The 24547-nt window shown below is 51.0% G+C and overlaps 2 protein-coding genes across 4 annotated transcripts; one reads left to right on the top strand and one right to left on the bottom strand.

Annotated features, from left to right (window-relative positions):
• Positions 1-34: 34 nt before the first annotated feature.
• On the bottom strand, positions 35-19203 carry LUC7L (LUC7 like). Of its 3 annotated transcripts, none has more exons than XM_059861811.1 (11): positions 19022-19175; positions 18333-18403; positions 17156-17250; positions 12192-12290; positions 11391-11501; positions 10613-10756; positions 10030-10206; positions 9245-9333; positions 4886-4915; positions 3832-3996; positions 35-1568 (listed from the first exon to the last, which is right to left on the bottom strand). In XM_059861811.1, exons 4-11 carry the CDS (start codon positions 12285-12287, stop codon positions 1427-1429), a joined length of 954 nt encoding a protein of 317 aa, XP_059717794.1. In that variant the 5' UTR covers positions 12288-12290; positions 17156-17250; positions 18333-18403; positions 19022-19175; the 3' UTR covers positions 35-1426. The 3 variants fall into 3 exon arrangements, with proteins under 3 accessions (XP_059717794.1, XP_059717792.1, XP_059717793.1); XM_059861810.1 differs by lacking the exon at positions 18333-18403 and adding an exon at positions 2770-2831 and having other exon boundaries at positions 1367-1568; positions 19022-19203; XM_059861809.1 differs by lacking the exon at positions 18333-18403 and having other exon boundaries at positions 19022-19202.
• A 2538-nt stretch (positions 19204-21741) lies between these two features.
• Positions 21742-24354, top strand: PERCC1 (proline and glutamate rich with coiled coil 1). Its single transcript, XM_059861687.1, has 2 exons — positions 21742-22176; positions 23351-24354. Exon 2 carries the CDS (start codon positions 23383-23385, stop codon positions 24088-24090), a length of 708 nt encoding a protein of 235 aa, XP_059717670.1. The 5' UTR covers positions 21742-22176; positions 23351-23382; the 3' UTR covers positions 24091-24354.
• The last annotated feature ends 193 nt before the right edge of the window (positions 24355-24547 follow it).

Here is a 24547-nt window from a genome sequence, read left to right as displayed (position 1 = left end):
AGAGCCCGCAAAAACGAGTCCGGGCAGCAGCGGGAGCCACAAACACAGATCTTTAATGCGCTCAGACCGCGGGAGAACAGCACAGGCACGTACGGGCACCCCGAGCGCGCGCCCGCCGCCCCCCGCGCCCCACACGGAGGTTACAAAAACAACACGTGAAACCGCGGAATTAATCGTAAAAACGGACAGGGAAGGGGGGCATGCACTAGGGACCGACACCGGGGCAGCACCGCGGCGGAACCGGAGCCGCGTTCGGGGGGAGGAAGGGAATGGAGGGAGGGGGGAGCGCCGGCCGGAGCCCGGCCCTGGGAACGGCAATTACCGGCGGCAATTAACGCGCTAACGAGCAGCAGCCCGGCTCCTGCCTCGATGGGTGACAGCGGCTTCGCTCGCATCGCTCGTTCCCGCAAAATGCCGAGCCCGGGGTCGCGGCTGGGGCTGGCACAGCCAGGTGCCTCCCTGCCCTCGTGAGAAACAACCCGAGGTACAAATCAGCGAGTGACAGCGGCAGTGGCCTCCCACGCCGTGGGGACACGGCCGGTGCCGCTCTCCCGGGAGGGGCACGCACTGGCACGGGCTCCAGCCCCAGTCACCCCTGCCCCTCGGAACACTGCCTGACTGGCCTTGGAACACACCAGCGCTCTGGTCTGTAGGTCAGAAGGCCCCGCAGGAAGCTCAGACTGCAGAGTGCACAGTAAAGAGGCAGAGGAGCTGTGGCTGTGCTTCTCTAGAGAAGAAAGCAGCCAGGTTTCCTACTGCTTTGCTCACACCAACTCAGCTATCTGAACTGTAAAGGTACTAAAACCAGACTTGAGCCCAGCTTAGAGACATGGTTCAGCTCATCTGGTCATCCTCAATGACAAACAGCTTTCAGAATAGATCAAGGCCAAATTTTATCTTTTTTGCCTTAGCTGGGCAAGTGAGGCAACTCTCAAGTGCTGGAGACATAAAAATGTGATGGCTAAGTATTAAAAGGAAGGAAAAAAAAAAGAAATCTGATTTTTTTTTTTTAACATATATAAACAGAAGGAAAAAATATAATTGAGAACCAGTGCTACTGGTGTGCTCACAGAGGGTCAGGTGGGTTTTTTGGAACGGGCTGAAGCGTTACAAAGGTCAGGGCAGCTCAGGGCTCCAGGCACAGCATGGCCCCGAGCGCTGCGCTCGCTGCTTCAGGACAAACATGGGGTGTCCACACTGGCCTGGACTGAAAACCATCCACGCAGATTTATTTATTCCTACTAAAACAAAATCCTGTTAAACAGTACGTAACTCTTGTGTCTCTACAAACTCACAGCTATCTGCCAAACAATAAAAATCCCAAACTACAAAAGATGAGTTGTATTCAGTAAATATAAATGGGAAATTTAGGCTTTGTGTAGAATGTTTATCAGACTATTTACAGTGCAACACAGATCATTTGAGTTCAGATCTCGCCAGCTTCTCTCTCTTCTGACCTCTTGGAACGAGATTTGCCATTTGTGCTCTCGTGCCGCCTCTCAGAAGAGCTCTTCTCTTTCCTCTCTCTGTCTCGGGACTTTTCTCTTGAAGATCGATCTCTAGAAGATCTGCAGTACAAAGTAAACCATCGCTATCAGCTTCACAACTAAACATTGTCCAATACGCACCAAGCAGTACCTTTCCCTGGCAGGGCTGTGGGATGCAAGTTCCCTACAGGAACGTGCCTGGCTACTGTGCCACGGGGAGTGGGTCCCCCATGACAGCAGCTCTGGGCCCTCTGCGAGGTTTCCATGCACAGCACAGCCTTTGTTCCTCCTTCCTCTGACTGATCCTTTCAAGCTGTTGCCACAGGGGCTCTCTCAGCTCTTCCCTGCGCCCCTTACTATTTTTCTGGGCCATCCCAAAGTGCCTACAATCTCTTCCTTGTCTCTGCCTCAGCTCAGTTCATGGCTTCCAGAGCAGTTTTTCATTATGCCCTAAGCTACTGGCTTTCTGCTCAACTGCTTTAAATACCAACTGGATTCTTTGCTGGCTCAGCCCTGGGCTTCTCACTTTGCATCCTGACAAATGCAGGCTTTGGCAGCATCCCAGGTTCAAAGTCAGGAAGATACAGATTTATATTCACAGCCCACAGCACATCTTTTCACAGCCACAGATTTTCAGCTGCACTTCCCTGTCAGCCCACGCAGAATTAAACAGGAGGCTTCACATTAGGTCTAATCTGAAAGGCTGTTTCTTGTGTGATTCCTGCCAGCTTAGGGAATAGCAGGATTCAAAAGAAGCTGACCCTGAGGGAGCTCAGCACAGGCTCCAACACTTTACTTCAAGGCTCAGTACGCAGGGTTATTTTACAGTCACAACAAAAGGTACCTTAGAGGTTTCACTTTCATTCTTGTTGATTTTAAGGTTTGAAAATACTGCAAAATTGATACATCAAAACCCAACAGCCATTTAATTTTCATTAAACTGTCATTTACCATCGGTCTGTCTGATGACAACTCTCTACCTTTTCCACAACAATGCCTACTGCCTACAGACCTCCTACCCTGAGCTCTCCAGATCTTGTGACACTCTCCATTTCTTTCAGCAAGTGAGACCTCAGCCCAGCAGAACCTGAGGGCAGATTTCATTAACTCTCTTTCAGGAAACAGGGTTTTGCTGTTTCTTCTCTTGTTTTTGTTATGTTTTCTTAAACTGATCCTGGCCTGTCCCCAGCTCTCAGCAATTTTGTGCAGGACCTGGCCAATCCCCCTGCAGTCTCAATGGGCTGCTTTGGATGTGTTCAAGGGTTCCGAAGTAATCCCTTACCTGCTCTTTAGTAATAGTTATTACAGGATCTTCCTCACTTCCTAATTGTCCAAACTTCTTTTCTTTATTTTTCATGTTCAAGACAGATTTAAAAAAGCACTTTAGTATCTCAGCCATTGGAGAATCAACAGTATTTACATCCCCCCTCAATTATTAACAGACTTATTTTTCAGACCATTATTTCCCTCCCCTTCACCAGGTATCTTTAAAAGAAAAGCTGTTCTTACCCCTTAGCTAAACTGACACAACACACACAACAATAGGTTTGTTTCTAGAATTGTACTTGAGTGCTGGTGCCTTATCAGGTGACAGTGCTAAAGCACTCCCCTATTAACCAGGAGGCTTTAAAAAAATCCAGATCTAACCTCAGCAAGCACCTGGAGGCAGACTTGCTCCTGGGCTTAGAAGGGTTGTACGGGAACACAGTGATTCCAGTCCACTTTTCTAATACCCTACACACATTTGTCTTATCCTTCCTCCAACACAGAGACTGTTTTGCTGAATTTCAGAAAAACTTTTAAGCCCTTCTTTGGACTATAGTGCTTCTCCTCAGAGACAGAAGAATGGTATACTCCTGTATTTCTTTTTCAGGAGGAAAAAGTGCTGATTCCTAAAGAATTCTCTCTCTCTCTCAAGCAGCCTTCCAACAGAAGACTGCCCCCAGATCTCAAATCATAGACTCCTCCCCAATGCCAGCACTGAGAGAAGGAATCTGGGAAGCAGAAAATAAAGTGTAACATCCACACTGCCTCTCAGGCATTTGGCTTCTACAGGCCCAGAGAAGCTCAGTTAGCTCAGGGAGGCTTTGTGCTGCTGCTTCCCAGCCAAAGAGCATCTCGAGGCTCAGCACTGCAAACCAGGGAAGCTGTTCTATCCTCTCAGCTGGGATCTTGCTGTACAGCTGAGACCACTGGGGAATCCTGCTTTGGCCCAGGAGCTGGCACAGGCCAGCACAGCTGCTCTGGAGAACCCTGCCAGGCTCCTGCTCGCTCTACGGGCCAGGGAGATCACTGTGAGCCAAGGACTCCCCTTTGCAGAAGCACTCCAGTGGGGAATACATACTTGTGTTTTGAGCTCCTGTCTCTGGAGCCCCGGCGGTGCCCTCTGCTGTGGCTGCGGGAGCGGCTCCGGTGGCGCCGGTGTCGGTCGCGGGAGCGGGAGCGCGACTTCCGCCGCTCCCGGGAGACCGACCTGGAGCGTCTCCGCCTCCGCTCCCGGGAGCGCGATCTGCAGGGAACACACACCAGCTCAGCGCCTCAGACCTGCACCCTCAGCTGCCTCTCAGGCTCTCATGAGTAACAAATACCCAGAGCATTAACTCAGTCCAGCCCCTGCCCCCCCATCCCTGCCCACACCCACACAGTGGGCAGCTGCCTCCCCCTGGGCCTTGTGCTACCAACAGAATGCCAGTGGGTTATTCAGTTTGCTGGAAAGCTTATAGAAAAAGCTCCCACCATTACTGTAAGCATGTGGCAAGGGCCAGAGCGGAGCTTACAACTCTGCACTGCTCACAAGTGAGGCCTGTTTAAGTAGAAGAGAGGCCAAAGGAAATGGCCTCTGATATTACCATAACCCTAAGAGAATCTTCCTTGTAAAGGTCTGCACTTTAGAAGCAGATTTATTTCACCCTGCTCTAAAGATAAGAAAGATGCCAAAGCAGTAGGCAGGGAGATCTCCAGGTCCATTATCACAGAGAATGTTGTCATAGCATTAAGACAAGCTCTTTCCAGAGATGTGGGGGTTTTAATCTCAAATCTCTGTATTTTCACATCTGAGGTATCATATATATATATATAACAGATACTTCAGACATTCCAGTCATGGAAGTATATCAGGTATTTATGGAAAGAGGCCTCAGGGACATCCATGGGCTCACACTGGAGCACACAAAGCCCATCCTGGCCAGGCTACTCAGCACCTACTCTACAGCCCCAGGAGCCACCCCAAGCTGAGCAGCACCACTGAGCTGCCCATACTGCACTTCCCATCTCTTTCAGGAAGCAAACCTGACATTGAGGCACTGAGTGAACTCTATTGGTGAGACCCAGGAAAAACCTCAGGAGTTAGAGACAAACACAAACAGGCATTTGGGAGAAGGGCAGAACTGGGCACTCACCTTCGACGATCTCTGTTTCTTGATCCAGACCTAGAAAGGAGAGGAGAGTTAAGTGAGAGAAGTTATGATACAGCCAGTGGGTTTTCAACAGGAAAATTCATCCAGCTTGGCAATTCTTCACAGGAATAATCAATACCTCAAGTGATATATTATTACTTAAAAAAAAAAAAGCCTGCAAATAAAACATTTAGTTAGCTTTAATTTTAGGAGAAAGAATTTGTCAAAAACTGGAAAACATTAATTTCTGCACAGTGAGCTTCCTGTCACTACAGAAAAGTCTAGAAATCAGATACTATTAATAAAGCACCCCAAAGAACCTTTCCAACTAATTTTCTGTGCATATTTGTTACATACTCTTTGCTCCATGCAGTCTAACACCAGCTGGATCAACTCTAACATTTTTGAAAAGTGCCACTCTCCAATCAGAAAGACATCTGCCACTTTTCTGATTTTGGTTCCTTTGAGGCAATTGCACGTTAAAGGGGTTTTAATAAAGAAAAACTAGCCTTTTCTCACTCCTTTTATTTGTTTACCAAACATTAGAAGGAAATTTGCATCCATTTTTTTTCCTTTTTGGGAAAGATAACTAGGAAAAAAGAGGGGACACAGCCACAAGAGAAGAACTGTTACTGACAAGTGATAAACTGAAAATCCTTAGAAAGCACTTGAGAAGAATAACCCAGGCCTTGCTCTCCTTTCTCACATTCCACAAGCTTCAGAGCTCATGTGTGGCACTGCGCTTACTGCTGTCAGCATTAGCTCCTGACAGTTTGTAAATAACAACGGCAGAATTCTTTCAACTTCAGCAACACCATTACTCAGCACCACTTAAAATACCTCAGCACATGGAAGCTGCACCCTCCCTCTTCCTCTGTGGCCACATTTCAGAGCCAGCTGAACATCACACACTGTCTGAACAGTCTTGTTTTGCTTTAATTTAGAAGTGGCTCCTCTCCCTGTTTAGTGACTTAGAGACTCACTCCTGCACACAGACTCACACACAGTAAGTTCCATTTATACCCACAGAGCTGTTCTGGCACCCTAACATGAAAGCTACACACAGACAAGAATTTAAGAAGCAACAGAGAAGCATCTGTTTTAATAACATTATTTAAAACCATGTCTGGATAAGAGAAGATTAAGAAAATCTATGTGCACTGACATTTCTTCAGTGAAATGGAACTGTTCAGTCATGGTAGAAAGTTAAAAAAGCCCCCAAATTTAGAAGGGAATTCAGGTAAGGACTGTAAACAAAGTGGAGCTGAATTTGGAGTCTGCAAATGAAGCATGAACTGTGGCAACACATGTGACCAGCTGAAGGAGAAGCTGATAAAGCTGGAGAGCAAGGCAGTAACCACACACCTCCATTCCCAAGTAACAGAACCTGACAGAGCAGCAGGACCTCCTGTAGATACCTGGCAGGCAGCTGGATTTTTCTGGTGGTTGCAATTACTCCAAGTTCTTACTGTTCTTTTTCCTCCTGATCGCTTTATTCTGAACCACCAGTGCACACATCCACAAAAGCCCTTCCACATCCCCTGAAAAGCCTGGCTGCCCTTCCATGCCTATCATCCAAGCAGGGGTATGCATAAAAAACATCTGATAATCACTCCCTAGAACCAAACTTCAGAATTCAGGAAGTATCCAACAAAACAGCATTGTCCTTACTAGCCTGAATCATTGCAGGAGACAAAGACGACTGCTCTCCATAGGAGCAAGAGGACGGAGCAAGTCTATTCTATTTATTTTTTCCTCCTTTTTTTTGTCCCTGTATCACAGAACCTTTCTGCTGAGTTTCATAACCTGTCTTTTGTCCAGCTTAACACAAAGGAAATCCATTTGGCACCTCCATCAGACTTGTTTGCTGGTGTACTCTGGAAGCAAACACTGAGGTCTGCACTTCCCAGCATGCCACTTCTCCACAGAACTCCAGTCTCAAGAGATTACTGGGTACCCAACAGCCACCAGCAACATCACACAAGACTTGTGTTTATTACCACTAGGGTGGAATCCAGTTCACTCATTCCTATGTGGAATCACAGCTTATTGACAAATTAATTACAGCTGTGAGAGGCAGAGTTGCACAAGGAAAGTTTCACAGGTTTGCAGGGATGCCACAGTGCCTGTCAGTCAATAAAGACTCCCAAAGTCAATCCATACTCTTCCTCCTACTGAAGTAACACCATGAAGGTGTTGTATAGGAGGATATGACAAGAAGAGTTCTGAAGGAAACACGTTTCCTGTGGTTCCTTAAAGTACCAAACTCTGGATAAGAGAGGCTGACTGGAGGATGGTAGACATCACCAATTAGTTTTTTATGGAAAAATGCCTCTGTGAGCATGGTGTGCACAGCTCCCAGCAGATAAGTGACCAAGAAATCTAGACTCTAACCTCAGTTCTGACACCAAGTGTCCACTGGGAGAGCCATTGTCCTCCCTCAGGTCAAGTTCTCATTTTGGAGAGGCAATTGATTTGACCTCTTCTGTATGGCACTCCTGACTCCTTCATAACAAGTTTCCCTGTGGAGCACACAGGTGCCTCCGCACAGAGCCAGAGCAAAGGCCACCGTCTCTGAGTACTGTCACATATGGAAACAGCAACAACTCAGACTTTAGGCCAGCTCCATGCAGTTCTTTAAACTTTCCTATTTTAAGCCTTAAATAAACATTCAAAAGTAGCTTCCAAACCCCCTCATCAGATGCATTCACATATGGATTACCTGTGAACACTAGGGGCTCTTTAGGTCTCAAGAATTGAGGGCTTGAGGGTTTTAAAAAAAAAAAAAAGACACTAAAACAAAAGCACTGCCACACCACAGGAGGAAGAAAACCAGTATTTGGAGAAGATGTGGATCAACAAAGAGATGCGGAGGGTTCTTCCTGAACAACTCTGTTGAGCAATTTTTACAGAGAAATGACCTCCAGGAAGAAGAGGCACCATGGAGACAAACTGAGTCCATGTTAGGCAGGGTCCTGCTGTGGGTCTGCCATGAAGCAGCTGCATGAGAAGACACTTCCCATTTCACTTCCACATCTCTGACCACAGCAGCAGCAACAGCAGTCCCTTTTGATTAACTCCTGCACTGAAGAGCTACTGCCAGGTCTTGTAGCTCCCAAACTCAACTGCATTACAGTTGCACAGGTAACAGAAAGTTGTGAGGCTCTCCACAAAGTGCTACAGTTCCACAGAAAAAAAAAAAAGCTGTAGCATGAACTGCTCCTTCATATCACATCAGGAAATCCCCAGAGAAAACCCACATTAAACACCCTGAGTTATGCATAACATGCATAAAATTATATGGATAATGAGTAACAGTTTGGGGCTTCCACCTTCATAATACACAAAAATGAACATGCTGCTATTTGTCAGCAATTCCAGCAATGTATAGCCAGAGCCAGCACCATCTTAGAGTACACTGCAGTTATAAATCTCATATTCCTCAGACAAAGTCACTCTTCAGCTGACTCTGAGTTTCAAAAATAGCTCTGCACAGGCAGCAATGTTGGGGTCTTTCTGATGCAAGAAGTACAAGAGGAGAAACACACAAGGTAAGCAGGGAGGTGCAGTGACACTCAGAACAGCATTCCTCCCCAGCCACTTCCTCTGCTTGACCCCTGCAAATAACCACCCTCCCCACACAGGCTGCCTGAGCTGTTTACACACAAGCTGCCTCTTCGGTTTAAGTACAGAAGAAATTATTTGTCCAGTTCAGCTGGCAAGATGCAGAAGAGCTTGTCCTGAGAAAACCAATCAGAAAACCAGCCCCTCCCACTGCTCAGGAATTACAGACATCTGAGCAGGTGACACACACAGCTACAACCACCAGAAGCAGCCACTCCTTGGGATCCCTCAGCTTCCTTAGGAAATGCTTGCCAAAACACCTCACTTATTGCAGGAAAGTTACATCCAGTCCACTATTTGGCACATGAACACCAGCCTGTTGTCACCTCCAAGTCTCCAAGCAGTGAGGAGGGCTGTCCAGAGAATTTCTGCCTTTTGAGCAAGCCTAGTCCTCACTTATCTTAAACTTTCCCACTCAGGTGCTCTGGATGAGGGTATTTTATCCAGATTCAGATTCCCTAAGACAAGGATTAGACCAATATAAGCCTCAAGACTACAGGGAACTTCCACCTTTTCAGACACACAGTGGAGGTTAAAATACATGTACAATCACTCTAAGGTTCAGGAGTGGAGGATTGTGCATTGTTTTAATCTTTAACTGAATCCCAAGATGCTCACACAGCATCTGGAGCACATCCAACAGACACTCCAGAAGCAGATGCTGAACTCCTGCAGTGCTCATGTACAAGGAATCAGACACTTCTAAACTTCACAGGCCAGTTCCCAGGTCCCACTCACCGTCTGCCCATCCTCTCCTCTCGTTCTCTCTCCTCTCTCCGTCTCAAACGATCCTGGTTTCTCTTCTCTTGCTTTTCTGCCACTGTTTTCTAGGGGGAAAAAATAAATCCACATCATATTTCAGCCATGCAGTAACAGCCATTTTTTACAGCCATACAGTAACAGGTCAGACCTGCAGGAAGACCATTCCAATAGCAAGACAAAGAACAATTGCACTGCATTTTATGTGCTGAGTTAAGACCTCTGTCAATGCTCTCATTTTTCTCAGTTGAGGCACTGACCTCAATGCACTGCGAGTGAGGCACAGGAATCACAACTCTTACTCAGCTAAAGGTCTCTGTTTGCAAGCAAGGCCAGTAGCACAACCCATTATGAATAATTTCAGAAAACTCCTAATGGCTTCAGCTAGTCAAGATCTTTTCACTGAGAGACCCATGTGAAACTTCAGTTTAAACATTTCATTAAGAGGTTTCAAAGTAAAAAAAAACCCCAGAGTAACAAATTTCTGTCATGCTAATGAGAATTACTGTTCCAAAGCTCCAAGGAATAAATTATAGGAGTGCTCTGGTTTGACTGATTCTGAGGGTACATATTTAGTTACCCAGAAAAGACAGAGGACAACCCAAGACAAGGCTAAACAAATCTCTGTTTGATGCTTTAGGGATTCTGTAGTCAGAAATTTCTGAGCTTTTACAAGCCCTCTGCAAAGAATTCTGTATTAATTTAAGAGAAGCATTCAAGGTCTTCAGAACTACAAAGAGGTGGTTTAAAACAGAGAGGATTACCCTCAGCTGATCCAGTTTCTCACGAATCTGAATGAAACCCAAGTGTAATTTGCCTCCAAAGTGGTCAGCAAGACGCCGGTCGTTGTCATGGAGACCCAGATATGCTGAACAGACTTCACACACACGCAGCTTCTGCTGCTGGAAACTGGATGCAGGCATTGAATTTCGGTATTCTTCCTACAGGGAGGCAAGAAAACCCACACAAATGTCAGGGAACCCTTACATAGACACAACCCTCCAGGGAAACCTCTGCAAAAGAATCGCTTTGAAGAATCAAAACCCACCCTCACTCAAAGGAGGTGCCACACAAATGCTTTGTGGGCACAGCTAACCCCACAGTCTATCCCTGCAAGGGACTGGTGACCAAATATTTCAGAGGATGAAGCCCTCCCTGCCCCAGTCAGGTCCCTGCACTACATAAAAGTTTCTAAAAATCTTTTCATCCACCACACCACACTGCCACCTGTTTGCAGGCACATGGCTGGAACTGCAAAAGGAGGTGCTGGCACACAGGAACAGAGGCAGAAACCACCCAGCCTAGCCCAGGCTCCTGTGACAACCCACAGGAGAGCCAACACTGTACCTCTGCCTCTTTCTTTTTCGCTCTGACTTTCTCCACTTCCATCAGGATCTTCTGAGACTCATCAACGTTTCCTTCAGCTCCCAGCTGTTCTGCTTTAGCTAGGAGTTTTCCAATATCTTCATTCAGCTCATGGACTTTCTCTGCCTGAAGAGAATAGTTAGTTTTTAGTAAGACAAAAATGTGATAAAGCTTGCAGGACAACTTTTTTTTTTTTTTTAATAAAGAAATCCTGTGTAATGAAATCTGTTGTTGGAAGATGATCATGAATCTCCAAAAGTCCCCAACAAAAGGGACTGGTGGACCAATGTCAACGTAGTCACAGACATGTGGCAAAGAGAGAAACTGGATGTGGAGAGATCATGATCTGCCAGTCATTTCTGGCTTACAGGTCAGCATAGAGGCCAGAAAGTCAGCTTCAGAAATGTCTTGTATTGGCCCAATTAGGTGAGTTCCCAAGAAAGAAACTCCATGAACATTTGTTAAATGAAACAAAAAAAATGGGATGATGGACTTACTATTCTAAATTATTACGGCAACATTTTATAGCATGGGGAAGAAATCAATATGCTTTATTTCCATGCTAAAGCAATCTCTTTCAGAGTCCACGGTGCTCTTTAAGTTTGTCTCCAGAATGGCCAGAGCAGCCATTTGGGGAGGATGACTGGAATTCCCAAATCCTCTGTGGAGGATACTCCCCAGTATCACTGGTGTCAGAGAAACAGAGTACCAGTGCTCCCACTGAGACTTTCAGAACCAATGCTCAGTGAGACGCCAATACCTTTGCAGACACTTCAGCACTGATCTCTTCCTGTGTCTCAGCCAGGCGTTTCTTGGCCAGTTCTGTTCTCCTGTCACACTCTGCAATGAAGGATTCCAGGTGATCCATGGCCTGCATGATCAGACAAAGAATTATGAATGAAGCTGCTCTCTGTGCCAGATGTAGCTTTGACAGCCAACAGCTTCAATCCTGTATAATGCACAACCAACCTCAAGAACAGATGCTTTGAGAGAAAACTAAATGATACTTTGTAGAACAAGTTACATTTAACCCCTGCCCTGTAAACCTGACCCAGTTCCTTTATTCTGACACATCAACACAGCTTTGCACTGGAACTTCCTTCCTATGCAGGAGCAACAGGCACAAAGACAAAAGCACTGGAATAACATGAAAAGGAAAGACAGAATTGTGCTTCCCCTTGATCTGTTCCATCACAGAAAGATTAAATGAAAGCCAAATCTGACAAAAGTTAAACTACTGAGCAGAAGGCTTTTCATGTTAAATCTCTTTCTGGGACAGGGCACCAGGTTACAAGAACCTGGTACAGAGCAGCAGGTGTAGGATCCAAGGAATGTCAGGGAGCCTCCCAGCTAGCTGGGCTAATGGGGTGCAAAGGCCATAATTACCTCTGCATTCTCCAGTCAGCAGTCAGGCTGACATTCAGGAAGGGGCTGCACATTCTGGACAGGTAGCACATCAAGCAACATGATCAGCTGAAATGGCCACTGAGTTCTACTGTTCAGCCCAGTAACTTCAAGAAGCAGTTTCCCCCAAAAGTAACTAAAATTTCTCCATACTTACATCCAGCTCAAAAAACAGGTCTCTCTCTTTACTTGCAATCTCATAATCTGCTCTCAGAGCCAAGTCATGGATCTTTGTACATTCTCCCAGGTCCATTCTCTGTTAGAAGAAAAAGGAGAACCCACGTAAGAACCGTCCATTAGAGCAACAAGCAGCAGATGACTCTTGCCAACTGCATCATATCAAAATAAAGTATTTTCAGAAAAGCAGCCTTCTCTTAACCTCTCAGTACCAGAACCAGCCAGAAGAACCACATGCTTGCCAGAACTTGTTTTGTAGATGTTCTGGGAACATTAAAACAGCCCAAATGCTTTAAGTCCAGTCCTACTCCTGCTCTAAGTCCCAGGACAGCCTCAGAAATGGCCGGGAGGGAGATGTGTCCCCTTCAACAGGCACCAACTGCAAATGCCTCCTATCCTGGAGCCACAGCCCAGGAAGACATACCTGCACCCTGTTTAAACCTCCTCTGGAAATGCACATCTGTGTCAGGATGAGCCCAAGTAACATATGGCAAACCAAATTGTACGACACACGCAGAATGCTTCCTAAAAGGACTTAAAAGGATTAAGGGCTACAGCCAGCAGAAATGCACAACCCCACACTCAGAAACAACAGACAGTGTTAATTCCACAGCCAGACCCTTCCCACATCCAGCTGCAGCCTGGAATTTGAAAATGTGCCCAGCAAAGCAAAGTCCAACACATAAGCCCATTTAATGAGTGACTTAAGAGCATCTCCCTTCCCAGAAAGCTGCCCTTCCCTCCCACTGTACTCCATGCTATTTGAATTTGTTAATTTTTCTCCCACCTAGCAGTTAACAGCCACATGACCCCAAGTCAATTATGCTCTCAAGACATGGAAGCTACATTTCAACATTATCAATTTGTAACAAAGAACCTTCCTCTTACCCTTTTAAGTAGAAAAAGAAAATGACATTTTGAAAGCATTGTTGAGCCACTGTAGGAATGGTAGGGTACATGCCATTGCATGAAGGAACACCCCAACTCACCACCCTCTTCTTTCACTGTCACCACCAGTCCCCAGGAGCCCAAAGCTCAACATGCACCACAGGTGTCAACTCAGTGAACTGCAGAGAAAGCTGAACTGGGATAACACTGAATCCCTGTGGAATATCACAAACTAAAGCTGGGGATGCTCACATGAAACAATGCATGCAGACAACAGTGTTTAGAATGAAGCAAAGCAACTAAAGCAAACTCTACCAGTTTATGCTCAGGTTTTCAGCAGGTACCTATTACTGGATTTTCTCTTCTAGAAAAGGAAAAAAAATCCAGATCATTTGCCACTATTTAGCCTTCCACATTTTGTTCAGATTTACCAGGACCAGGAGGCCAGAGGCAGCAGGCTACAGAAACAGACACTGCATCCAGAATACTCCTGCTGAGGTCTTTAATGATAGAAATGTAATGCCTACAAAAAAGCATGATGGTACTTTTAGAGCTTGATCATGTTCAATTTCAGACAAGCCACTTCAAAGAATGCTAGAGAGTTATTGTTATTTTACCACAAAAATATTTCTCTATGATGTGACACATCTTTCATTCTTCTGGTCATTCTACTGAGATCACTTTCCAAGACAGGGAGAAAATAATGGAAATTGGATGTGATTGTCACACATTATAAATATTCTTATCTGAGCTCTTCCTGCAAGCTGAGCCAATAACCCCATTTCAGAGAAGGGGCTCTCACCACTTTAGAACAGCCAACAGTGCTTGTTCTGAAGCTCCCTATTCCTCTCCCTGCTTGTTAACAGGCAACAAATCCCTCAACCTTCCTCAGGGAAGAACATTCAGTTCTCACTAACTTATAAACATCAAATCTTCCTCCATGTCCTTTGAGATGTTCAAGTACAAGGAGACTTCCACAGGTGTTGCTCACTCAGGGCAAGACCACCACCCCTTCTGCCTCAAAGCCTCCTCTCATGGCAAGGAGGGCTGTCAGAACACTCACCCTTTCCACAGAGATCACAACCTGCTCCACTCAGCACTGGCTGGTTTATAACACAGGTATGTGAGACAGACAACCAGCAGAGCCTGAACAAAGATTTAATTCCACATACACACAAAGACTGAAGACATTTAGATATCACCGATAATTAGTCCTGCTCACATTTGCTGAGAAATCCACATTCTGAGGTATCTCTTATGATCTCCACTGAACTGGCAACTCACCACAAAATGAAATTTCCACAAAGATGCTTTAACAGTGATCAGAGATACAGAGTTTCATCCAAGTGAAAAAGGAAAGCACAGACCCCCTCTCAACCCACAAAAACCAATTCTAGAACGTACAGATTTCAACTCATATTCCCCAGTAGGGGACTCAATTAATTCCCTGGATATAACTTCCAAGGTATGTTCACAGTCTGGGCAGCCTTGAGGCTCATCTGCCCACCTCTTAGAGGAGCTGAAATTCAGGAGAATTGCCAGCTGATACCATCTCTTAACGTGCTACAATACTTTCACTGACAGAAATACGCTTACATGAGCTGCAGAGAGAACTCAGTGCTCACCACAAACATGTGGATGACAAGGTAACAGACCATGGGCTCACTAAACCAACTCCTGCTCTCCCAGAATGTTCCTCCTTACTCACAGAGATCAAAGATAACCACTGTAGGTTATTTAGCGACAAGTTTAGACAAGTGTCTGAAGCCAAAAAGAGAATAATCACAGGAACAAACCAACTTCAAATGACAACTCTTACAATCAGGAACACTCATGCACCTAAACAAAGCAAACATCAACAGGCCTCCTGCAGCTCTCAGGAATATTCCAGAGCTTTGCTTACACTCTGGACTCCTTTTCTTACTCAGCACCTGAAGGTCAGTGAGTGGGACTCCATCACATTTCACTGAGCACAGCTCCCCAAGGGATCAGCTTCCTGCTTGCCTTCAATCAGTTTCCCACTAAGGAATATCTGCAGACATGAAGGATGCAGCAGTAACAATGCCTTAGGGGAGGACACAACACAGCAAGCACCAGAAGGCATGGAGCATCTGTTCGAAGTTTCCAAGAGGTCCAAGGTCCTGATTTCTGCAGTAATACACCCAGAGATGGATTATACCCCACCCAGCTGAGACAGATTCACCCATACAGCTCTTCCTTAGCAGAGCACTGTAAAGTGCCAGTGAAGCTGCCTGAGATCACAAGGGAGGACTGCACATTCCAGCTAAGTTTCACTCTATACTGGCAGCAGTGACAGCTGAGATGCTCTTCCTGTTCTGGACATCACATGTTCTTTCAACACAGATCTGCAGCACAAACACTTGCTCTGGTCCCCAGTAACCTGCTGAGAGAGGTGTAGAGCTCCACACCCACTTCAAGGCCACCACACAATCATGTGAGTGAGCCACAACATCACTTGTGCAGGAGCAGTCTTTCTCCCTGCTCCTGCAGTTTCTGAGCACAAATTCCACAGTGAGAGGGAAAGGACAACTCAATCAAGACAAGTAAGAACAAAAGCAGAAGAAACAAATTCCTCAAGGTGCTTCTCTGCCCCAGGAGACTCACAACCCACCTGGAACACTTCAGACTTCCTCCACGCTTTGGCATCAGCTCACACACATCACTTATGCTGAACCACCCCTTCAACTTGCCATTTACCCACTTTCTGAAAAACTGCCAGAGGAGGTAGAAGGCAGCCTTCATCTGCAAACCACCCTTTGGGCCCAAAAAACTGTTCTAGAATCTCGTGTCAAAAAACATACCCTGACCACAGTGACCTATACAAAGGATGGAAGTTTAAAATTCTGAAATGGAGGTGAAGTCATATGGAGGCTGATGGAGCAATCGCTGCAAAACACATCTGAGCTTCAAATGAATTTTAAAAAACAGAGGTACAGAGATTGATATTCAGCTTTTCCAATCTTATTCTACAAAAGCTAAAGCCTGAGTGCTCAGAGCTGAAGCAGCTTTTGCTACAGCTCCTTCTACCAGTGCTGCCACACTGCTGCTACGGTGGTGACAAAAGCAGGGGCAGCAGCACCAGCCCTCCCTTTGCTGGAGACCCACTGTGTCCAGGCCAGCTCCCTAAGGAGCAGCAGGAAGGGCTATAAACAACGACAGCATCTTTCAACAATCTGGTTTAGTGGACAGACACTGTGAATTGCCACAGTATTTCATGCAAACAGCAAGGGCAAAGATGGACTTCAAACATCCATATTCACCTCCATCCTGTGACTGCTGCACAGCGATGGTGACAAAAGAAACAGTTTTCTCTCCAAAGTCAGGCTGCAGCTTTCATCTGGGAGCCTCAAATGAACATTTCCTTCACAAGAGCTCACTGCTAAAAGCCCACATCACCTTCTGCTCTCAGAGGTAGCACGTGAGCCAAACCTTTGAACACTGGCCAGCTCTGTTCCCACAGGGAGCAGCAAAGGAGCTGAGACAACTGTTTGAAACCAGTCGGGCAGAGTGACACAAACAACCAAGCAGCTCAAACAACCAACACTCAGCCAGAGATGTGACCTGCCACCATCACCACAGTAACAATAGAAAAGCTGCTCTTCCATCAGGGCTGGGGAAAGGAGACTGACAATCTCCAAGGATTCATGCAGCTGCTAAGGGACACTTGCTAACCTGAAGATGCAGCAGTGAACCAGGGCAGCAGCCTAGCTACAGGCTTGGAACCACCATAGGACAAGTTGCAAGCTCTATCTCAGACTGTTAAAAGGAAATAATTTTGCAACTTCCCATGGAATTGTGAAAGAAGAAGCATTTCAGATGAATTCTGAGAGCTCCTGGTTTGGCTTTTTGTTTGGGGTTTTTTTTTGAGACACGAGAGCAGTTCCATACACAGGTCACAGGAAGTGGCATTATGATTGTGACTGCTCTCTGAGCACAGAAAGCCTGATCTCTCCTAGAAGTCACCCACCCTGCACAGACAAGAGTTGTGCCAACATCCTCCTCAGCAGAACCCCTCATTCCAGAGGACACACTTACTGTTCCAGCCAGGATATCGTGGGGACAGCAATCCAGAAGGTGGCTCTTGCACACACGATCGTCTGTAAACTTCACCCTTTGTCTGGTTTCATCTCCTGAAATTCATGTGTGGTTTAAATAAGGAGACATTAGAACACCAAGAGAACACAGGCATCAGCATGAACATTTCACCTCAATATGAAGATTAAAATATTTGGTGCTCCTGCTCCCCAAAATTGCTCCAAAAAAAAATGCTTAGAGGGTAACAGGATATTCTGGAACACTTATAATTGGCAACAAACACTATTTTAGCATTTATTCAACCAGGACACCATGTTAAACACGGTGCTGGCGAGCCAAGCAATGTCCAAGGCCTGTCATCCACAAAAAGAAGCAGCACAGCCAGAGAAGAAAAGGAGACAGACAGGCTGGCTCGCGGCCAAAACCTGTTTATTTTTTCCACCCTTTCTTTTTCTTACTGTGAAGAAGGGGCAGGAGATACCAAACCCCATGCTATCAGATCACAAAACAGGGCTGTGCTGGGCAAAATTTACAGGCAGCTGCTCTTTGCTCAGGTGATAATTGAGCCATCAGTCCGTTTGTTTGGAACCCAACTATGCAGGGTGTGCTCTCCCAGGCCCTGCAAGAAAGGAGCTGGCAGGTCCTGGCCTGGAACACACCACGTGCTCCCCACCCCCAGCCCACCCTCAGAGGACATTTTACACTCAGGAGCCACTTAAACGAGACAATATCAGAAAAGCAAAAAAATAAATAATAAAAAAAGAAACAAAGTTAGTCAATACACACTGCGAGCTCCAACACATACTATACCCATCTGCATTCTTCAAGACCTCAGCTGCAGAATTTTATGCCCATTGTTGAAAAGTTTTAAAGGAAAAGCTTTCTTGCCCACACCTGCAGTAAGGAAGTCAGGGGAATGATACATAAAAGTAAAGGCAAAGTGGTAATGGTATGTGACAATTTTAAAGCTCATCTGTGCATATGACACAGGTATGTGTAATACTAAAGTATGAATATAGTTTAGGATTCACAAGCATCCAGGAATAATGTCGTGTCTACTGAAATTGTTTTAATTTTTTTCTTTCTTTCTAAGCTACACTTTTAAAGTTACTTGTGAAAAAAAGCAAACACTTTTTTTTTTTTGTTATAACAGCTTTAAAAATTGGTTGTGACTCACGGCTCGATGAACATGAGGCTTTTCTGCAACTCCCTTGCAGATTGATGTAGGCAGGCAAAGATACACTGAACCTTTATAAATAAAATAGAGGGGCCACAATTGTTCAGTTTGTATGAAATAAAAATATGGGAAGCAATTCAATAGCAACTCAATACACAGAGAAAGAAAAGCACTTATTCACTTACGAAACAAAGTGCAAAGTGCCTGGACAGCCCTGTTAACGTGCCAAAGGGAATTTAAGTACCCAGCGAGTCGCAGAAGGGAGACACAAACCGCAGCGGGACCGTATTTTGCACGGGCTGTCACATTTCTCGTCTAGGACAGCACCCGGCGCTGCGGGCACACCTACCTACGCGCCTCTGGACGTGCGGGCACCGAGCCGGCCCTACGCCTGTCCGCGGCAGCGGGGCCCGGAGCGGCGGGGCGGCGCCGGGCGCGCTGTGGGGCCGGGGGCGCGGCGGGATCACCGCCGGCCGGGCGCGGACAGGCCCAGCCCGCTCCGCCGCCCCGAGGCTGGAGCCGGGAGGGCGGGGGCGGATCGCGCCGCAGGTCCGGAGCGGCGGCAGCAGCCGAGCCGAGCCGAGCCGAGCCGAGCCGAGCCGGGCCGGGCCGGGCCGGGCCGGGCCTCGCGCGGTGAGGCGGCCGCCAGGCCGCGGCGTTTCCTGCAGGCCCCGCCCGCCCCTACTCACCGTCCCGGGCCGTGCCCATGAGCTGGTCCAGCAGGGCCCGCATCTGTGCCTGGGCCGACATGGCGGGGCCGGTCCGGAGGCGGCGGCTCCGACCGAGACCGGGACAGGGGCCTGGGGCGGCGGCGGCTCAGCGGCCTCAGCAGCGGCGACGCGCGGCGAGCGCTGAGCGGAAGCGGCCCCGCCCTGCGCCGCGCTGCATGACGGGAAGGGTAGTCCGCCAGGGGGCGGGGTCCGAGGGCGGGTCTGGTGGGCGTGGTCTGAGAGAGGAAGCGATGTCAGAGGGGCGTGGTCGGCCAAAGGGGCGGTGATGTCAGAGGGGTGTGGTCAGGCCGAGGGACGGGTCGGGCGGAGGCAGCCCCGGCCCCAGCCCCGTCCCTGTCCCTGTCCGTGTCCCTGTCCCTGTCCCTGTCCCCGTCCCCGTCCCCGTCCCCGTCCCCGTGGGACTGGACTCCAGCACCGCCGTGGCAGCTGCCCCAGGGCTCGCCGGCCGTGGGCACAGTAGCCAAGCCGCAGCGGCGCCCCGGGGACAGGCTGGTGCCTGCCCGGAGCAGGCCAGGGCTGCGCTGGCCGCCGTCCCCACCGCGCTGTTGCGGCTCGGGGCCACCGTAGGGAATGTGGGGAGGGGGAATGCGGAGCAAGGAAAGGCCCTGTCGGGGTGGGGGTGACAGGACACGTGGCCGGGACAGGCGGAAGCACCGGGAGGCACGGTGGGCGCATGGACAAGGGGACGAACTCCGCGGGCCACGGGCGCAGCCTGGAGAGGACCGGAGACAGCGCAGGGCTGCGCTGGGCGGTCCGTGGCTGCTCCCTCAGCTGCTGGGGGGAGGGAGGATGAGGCCGTGGTTTTGCAGGAGCTTGGGGTGTTGCGGAGCTTTGCTGTGTACTGCGTTCCTACCTGGCTTTGTGAGCTCCAGCTCCAGATCGCACCACTCCATGAGTTTTTCCTCTTGTCTCGTCACCTTGAGCTCCCGGCCCCGGCTGCTCTCTGGATGCTCCCTGTGCCGGAGAAATCCCACCCATCTCTTTACTGCCACAGGGCTCCACAGGCAGCGAGGTTTAGAGCCGGAGCCCTGGTGCAGGATTTGCCACAGCCATGCCTGTTTTTCCCCCAGATTTAAAGCTCCATTGGCTTTCAGGGAAAGGCAACGTGAGCCAGCCCCGGGCAGGGCTGTGCCGCCGACCCGCTCCGCTGAGACATCCCGGCTGAGCAGGATCAGAGCGGGGTCTGCGGGGGGCTCTGCAGGCAGGAGACTCCTGCGCTGTGGGACAGGAGCTCCTCATGCCCGGCCCTGGCAAAGTCTGGAGCAGGGATGGCCACTCTGGGCACTCCAGTGGATGCAAAGCCACATGTCCAAGGCTGCTGCAGGAGCAGTGGCGTTGCCTCTCCCCGCTGCCCGCCCTTGGAGCGGTCCTGCTGAGCCCCAGGCGTTGCTTACGTGGGTGATTCCTTCCCACAGAGGAATCTCATCACTCCCAACTCTGTGAGCCAGCAGCCAAGTCATGTGCTCCCCACTCCCCACACCTGGACCTGCTCGCCACCATGGCCAGACCCTCCCCAGCTGGCCAAAGGGTCAGTGCAGCCCTTCCCTCCGGCCAGACTGACCCGAGGCTGTGGGAGCTCTCCCCATCTCCTGCACTGCCTGGGGCAGCGGTGGCTGCAGGCAGCAGAGGAAGCCGCCTCTCCCCGGGGATCAGGGTGACTGTCCGGTAGCAATGCCCAGCTGTGCCAATGCCGAGCCGTGCCGGGCGGGTGGGTGACAATGGCTGACGCCAGGGAGCAGCCCGAAGGGTGCCCGTGGCTAATCAGCTCCCATCCGCCGTGTTTGCCCAGCAGTGACCGGGTGGCTGCTGCTCCCGCCCCGCTTCGCCGCTGGGAGTGTTTGGAGAGAGGAGAGGGAGCTCTGCGGAGCCGGTGCCTGGCCCTGCCCCCGCAGGGAGCCCCAGGGCCCGGGGAGCGGGTGGGTGACAGCCCTGCCCAGGGTGGGACACTCCCCTCGCCAGTGCTGCGCCCTGCCAGGAGCTGGGGATCCCCTCTCAGCACTGCAGACAGCTCAGAACACGGTGCTCAGGGCAGGGGGCAGCGAGGGCTCTGACGGAGAGACCAGGAGCTGTGGTCACCCCAAAAACAGGAGAGCAGGGCAGCTCTGGAGCAGGGCTGTGGCTGTCCCCAAGCCCAGTGGCTGGTGTCCTACTTCCTGAGTGTCCCCAACACCTGTGACAGAGTCTGGTGCTGTTTCAGACCCCTGCCATCCCTTCAGCTGTCAGGGGCAGGCTGTCCTGTGTCCCAGGTCACCCTGCATCCCCAGCCTTCTGTGTCCCCTGGCCCTGTTCTCTGCTGACTCCGCTGGCACGTCCTGCAGAAATGGCACCTATGGCACAGCCTGTGTGGGACCTGGGCTGATTGCCATTGTCCCTGTCCTCGCAGGGGAGCCACAGGTCATAGCACAGAGTGAAAATGCTGTCACCCAGCTCTGTCCCTGACGTGGGGCTGGCCCAGACACTGTCCTCATGACATATCCACCTCTGCATCCACAGGTTCCAAAACCTCTCCCAGGGCTGGTCAGGGAGCCCAACATCCATCTCCAAGGGGCACAAGGCTGGAGATGAGTGCTCTGGACCTGCAAGAGGGTGCTGCAGCACCCGGGGGACCCCAGGGAAAGGCTTTGCCCACTGCAGTGGCAACCCCTGTTTGCAGAGGCATGGCTCGATACGCAGTATGTTCTTCAGAAGATCCCTACTCCAGGAGTCAAAATAGCATGAAATTTAATTTTACGCCTATTTGACAAAGCTTGATTTCACCTCCAATCAGCAGGGAGATAAGAGCCCTCGGCACAAGTGTGCGGGCAGTTTGGCAGCTGGGGCTGCCGATTTAATAGGTGAATTTACAGGGACAACACTTGAAAATCCCCTGGCGAGTGAACCATTAAGGTGAGCCCTGCCTTCGCGTCCCCGCGTCCCTCCCCGCGCCGCTCTCCCGTTGCTGGGTGCTAAAGCAAACCCCAGCTCTGTTTACCGAGTCTACTATTACAATACGGCTACCAAATATTTGCCAGCCGTCAGCTCGCTGCTCCGCTATAAATACTTCAGGCCCAGGTGGAGGGACGGGCAGGGGGAGCGGCGCGGGAGCCTATGCATGGCCGGGCGGCAGCGCCAAGGTGAGTGCGGAGCCGCGCTCCGGGCGATGCCCTCTGTCCCGGGGGCTCCTCCGGCGGAGGGTGGCGGCAGGGAAGGCTGTGGTGGCCCCGCTCCCCCCTCCCTGCAGCCCGGAGGTGAGGCTGAGCCTCCACAGCCCAGCCCAGGGCAGCACCGGGGGTACCGCGGCGGGGACTGCACAAAGAGAGACACGCAGAGATGGCAAGGACGATCTTAGGCTGGGTGCAGGTCCCGGCGCCGTGCTTGGTGTGGCAAGGGCAGGTCTGATTTCCCAGGATTTGGTCCTGCCCTGAGACCCTCTCGGCATGGCCTGGGCTGTCCTGCAGCGAGGCAGAGCTGGGGACCCTTCAGCACAGGTAGCACAAGCTACAAAGGGGCCATGTTCAGCTCAGGGAAACCCAGCTGTGGTCAGAGCCCACCAGGGCAGGGCAGGGCAGGGCAGGGCAGGGCAGGGCAGGGCAGGGCAGGGCAGGGCAGGGAGGCAATGGGTTCACTCTGTCACCTGGAAAGCCAAGGGGCCATTGTGTGGGCAGGGCATGGGGCTCTGTGGCCCTGAGCCAGAGCTGCAGGGTGGGTGCTGAGCCCCCATTCACCTCCATGCACAGCCCTGGGGTGGAGGGGAGCATCCCTCTGCCCCACACATCTCCACTGTCCCGTATCCCATGACTTGGTGTGTTCATCCATGTCCCACAGATCCTTGCTGCCCCACGTCCCACGACCTAGGGACATTCTCACTGTCCCACACTCCATGGCTTGATGGGGACATCCCTGTTGCTTGATGTCCCAGGGTTCAGTTAGAATATCCTCACTGTCCCATGTCCTTTTGCTTGTAGGGGAATGGCATCTCTGCTACTCCATGTCCCACACTCAGGGTTCTGCTTCCACTGCCCCATATCCCATTTTTTGGTGGGGACACCCCTGCTGCCTGCTGTCCCAGGGCTGAGTGGGGATGTCCCACGGGGAAATACCCCCACTGCCCTCTTTCGCCCAGCTTGGTGGGTACATCCCACACCCTGTTATTTGTGGGGGACATCCCTGCTGCCCTGTGGCCCCGCCTTGGTCATGGTGTGGCACAGCATGATCCCCTGCCCTCTCAGAGCTGCTGGGTGGTGTGTCAGGGCTAGTGCCAGGGTGTGTCACCCTGACCCCCCCCTCCCCCCCCATCCCTGCCCGCAGGGTGACTCCCGGGGGTGCCTCTGAGCGCTGCCATGGCTGCGGGTGTCATCCAGCCCCTGGCCGAGCTGCGGCTGCCCTCGCCCTTCCCGCACGGCCTCCTGCTGCCCACGCACCCTGAGCCCGACTTCCCCGACCTCTCCGAGGAGGAGGAGGAGGAGGAGGAGGAGGAAGAGGAGGAAGAGGAGGAGGACGTGGAAGCGGTAGAGGAGAGCGTGAGGCCGGAGCTGGCCAGTGTCTCCAGCACAGCCGAGACCACACTGCGTCTCCTCAAGTTTTCGGAGCTCATCAGCTGCGACATCCAGCGCTACTTCGGGCGGCGGGGCCGGGAGGAGGCGGCCGGCAGCCGCCCGGTGCCCGCGGACTGCGGCTCGCCCCCGAGCGCTGCGGCCGTGCCCGAGGCCCCGCGGGGCAGCCCGGGGGCCGCGCACAGGCTGGGGCCGCTGGCCGAGCTCTTCGAGTATGGCGTGCATCGCTGCCTGCCCGCTCGGGCGGCCGGCGGCAAGAGCCAGCGGCTGGAGAGGAAGTACGGCCACATCACCCCCATGCACCGCAGGAAGCTGCCGCCCTCCTTCTGGAAAGAGCCGGGCCCGGGCCCCGCCGGCCTGCTCCACACCGGCACCCCTGACTTCAGCGACCTCCTGGCCACCTGGACAGTGGAGCCAGGACCAGAGCTGCCAGGCGCTGGGCGGGAGCTGCTGGGCCGCCCGGGGCTGGAGGCAGAGCCCTTTGCGGGGCTGTGACCCCACCGTGGCCCCGGTCCCGCCACGTGCCACCCGGTTAATGATAAACCCGGTGGCCCCGGTGCCAGCAGCGGGGCCCTCGGAGCTGCCGGGTCAGAGCCGGTGATGGGACGAGCGAATAAATGACTCCCGCCAGGCAGCAGCGTGTGCGGTGTCCTTTGCCACCCGCCGCTGTGCTGTCCCTGCTGCCAGAGACAAAGGGCTTGGCACGACCCTGGGGGCTGCTGGCAGCAGCGGGAAGAGCAGGGCACCGCGGTGCCGGCGGGAGCCAGCAGCCCGTGTTTACTCTGGGCCCAAGGCGGTGGATCCCATCCCCTTATCTCGGCCGCGCCGGGGCAAAGGGCGGCGCGGGGCCTCATAAAGCACCCGGCTGTCAGCACTGCCCTGGGGACCCAGCACTGCCCTGGGGACCCACTGTGCCCTGCAGCTCCCCTGCCCCAGGGCAGGGCTGGCTCTT

Source organism: Haemorhous mexicanus, chromosome 17 (genome assembly GCF_027477595.1).
Source record: "Haemorhous mexicanus isolate bHaeMex1 chromosome 17, bHaeMex1.pri, whole genome shotgun sequence".
NCBI classification, from domain to species: Eukaryota; Metazoa; Chordata; class Aves; order Passeriformes; family Fringillidae; genus Haemorhous; species Haemorhous mexicanus.
Note: the sequence above shows the minus strand (reverse complement) of the source record. Positions and strands in the feature narration are given on the sequence as shown.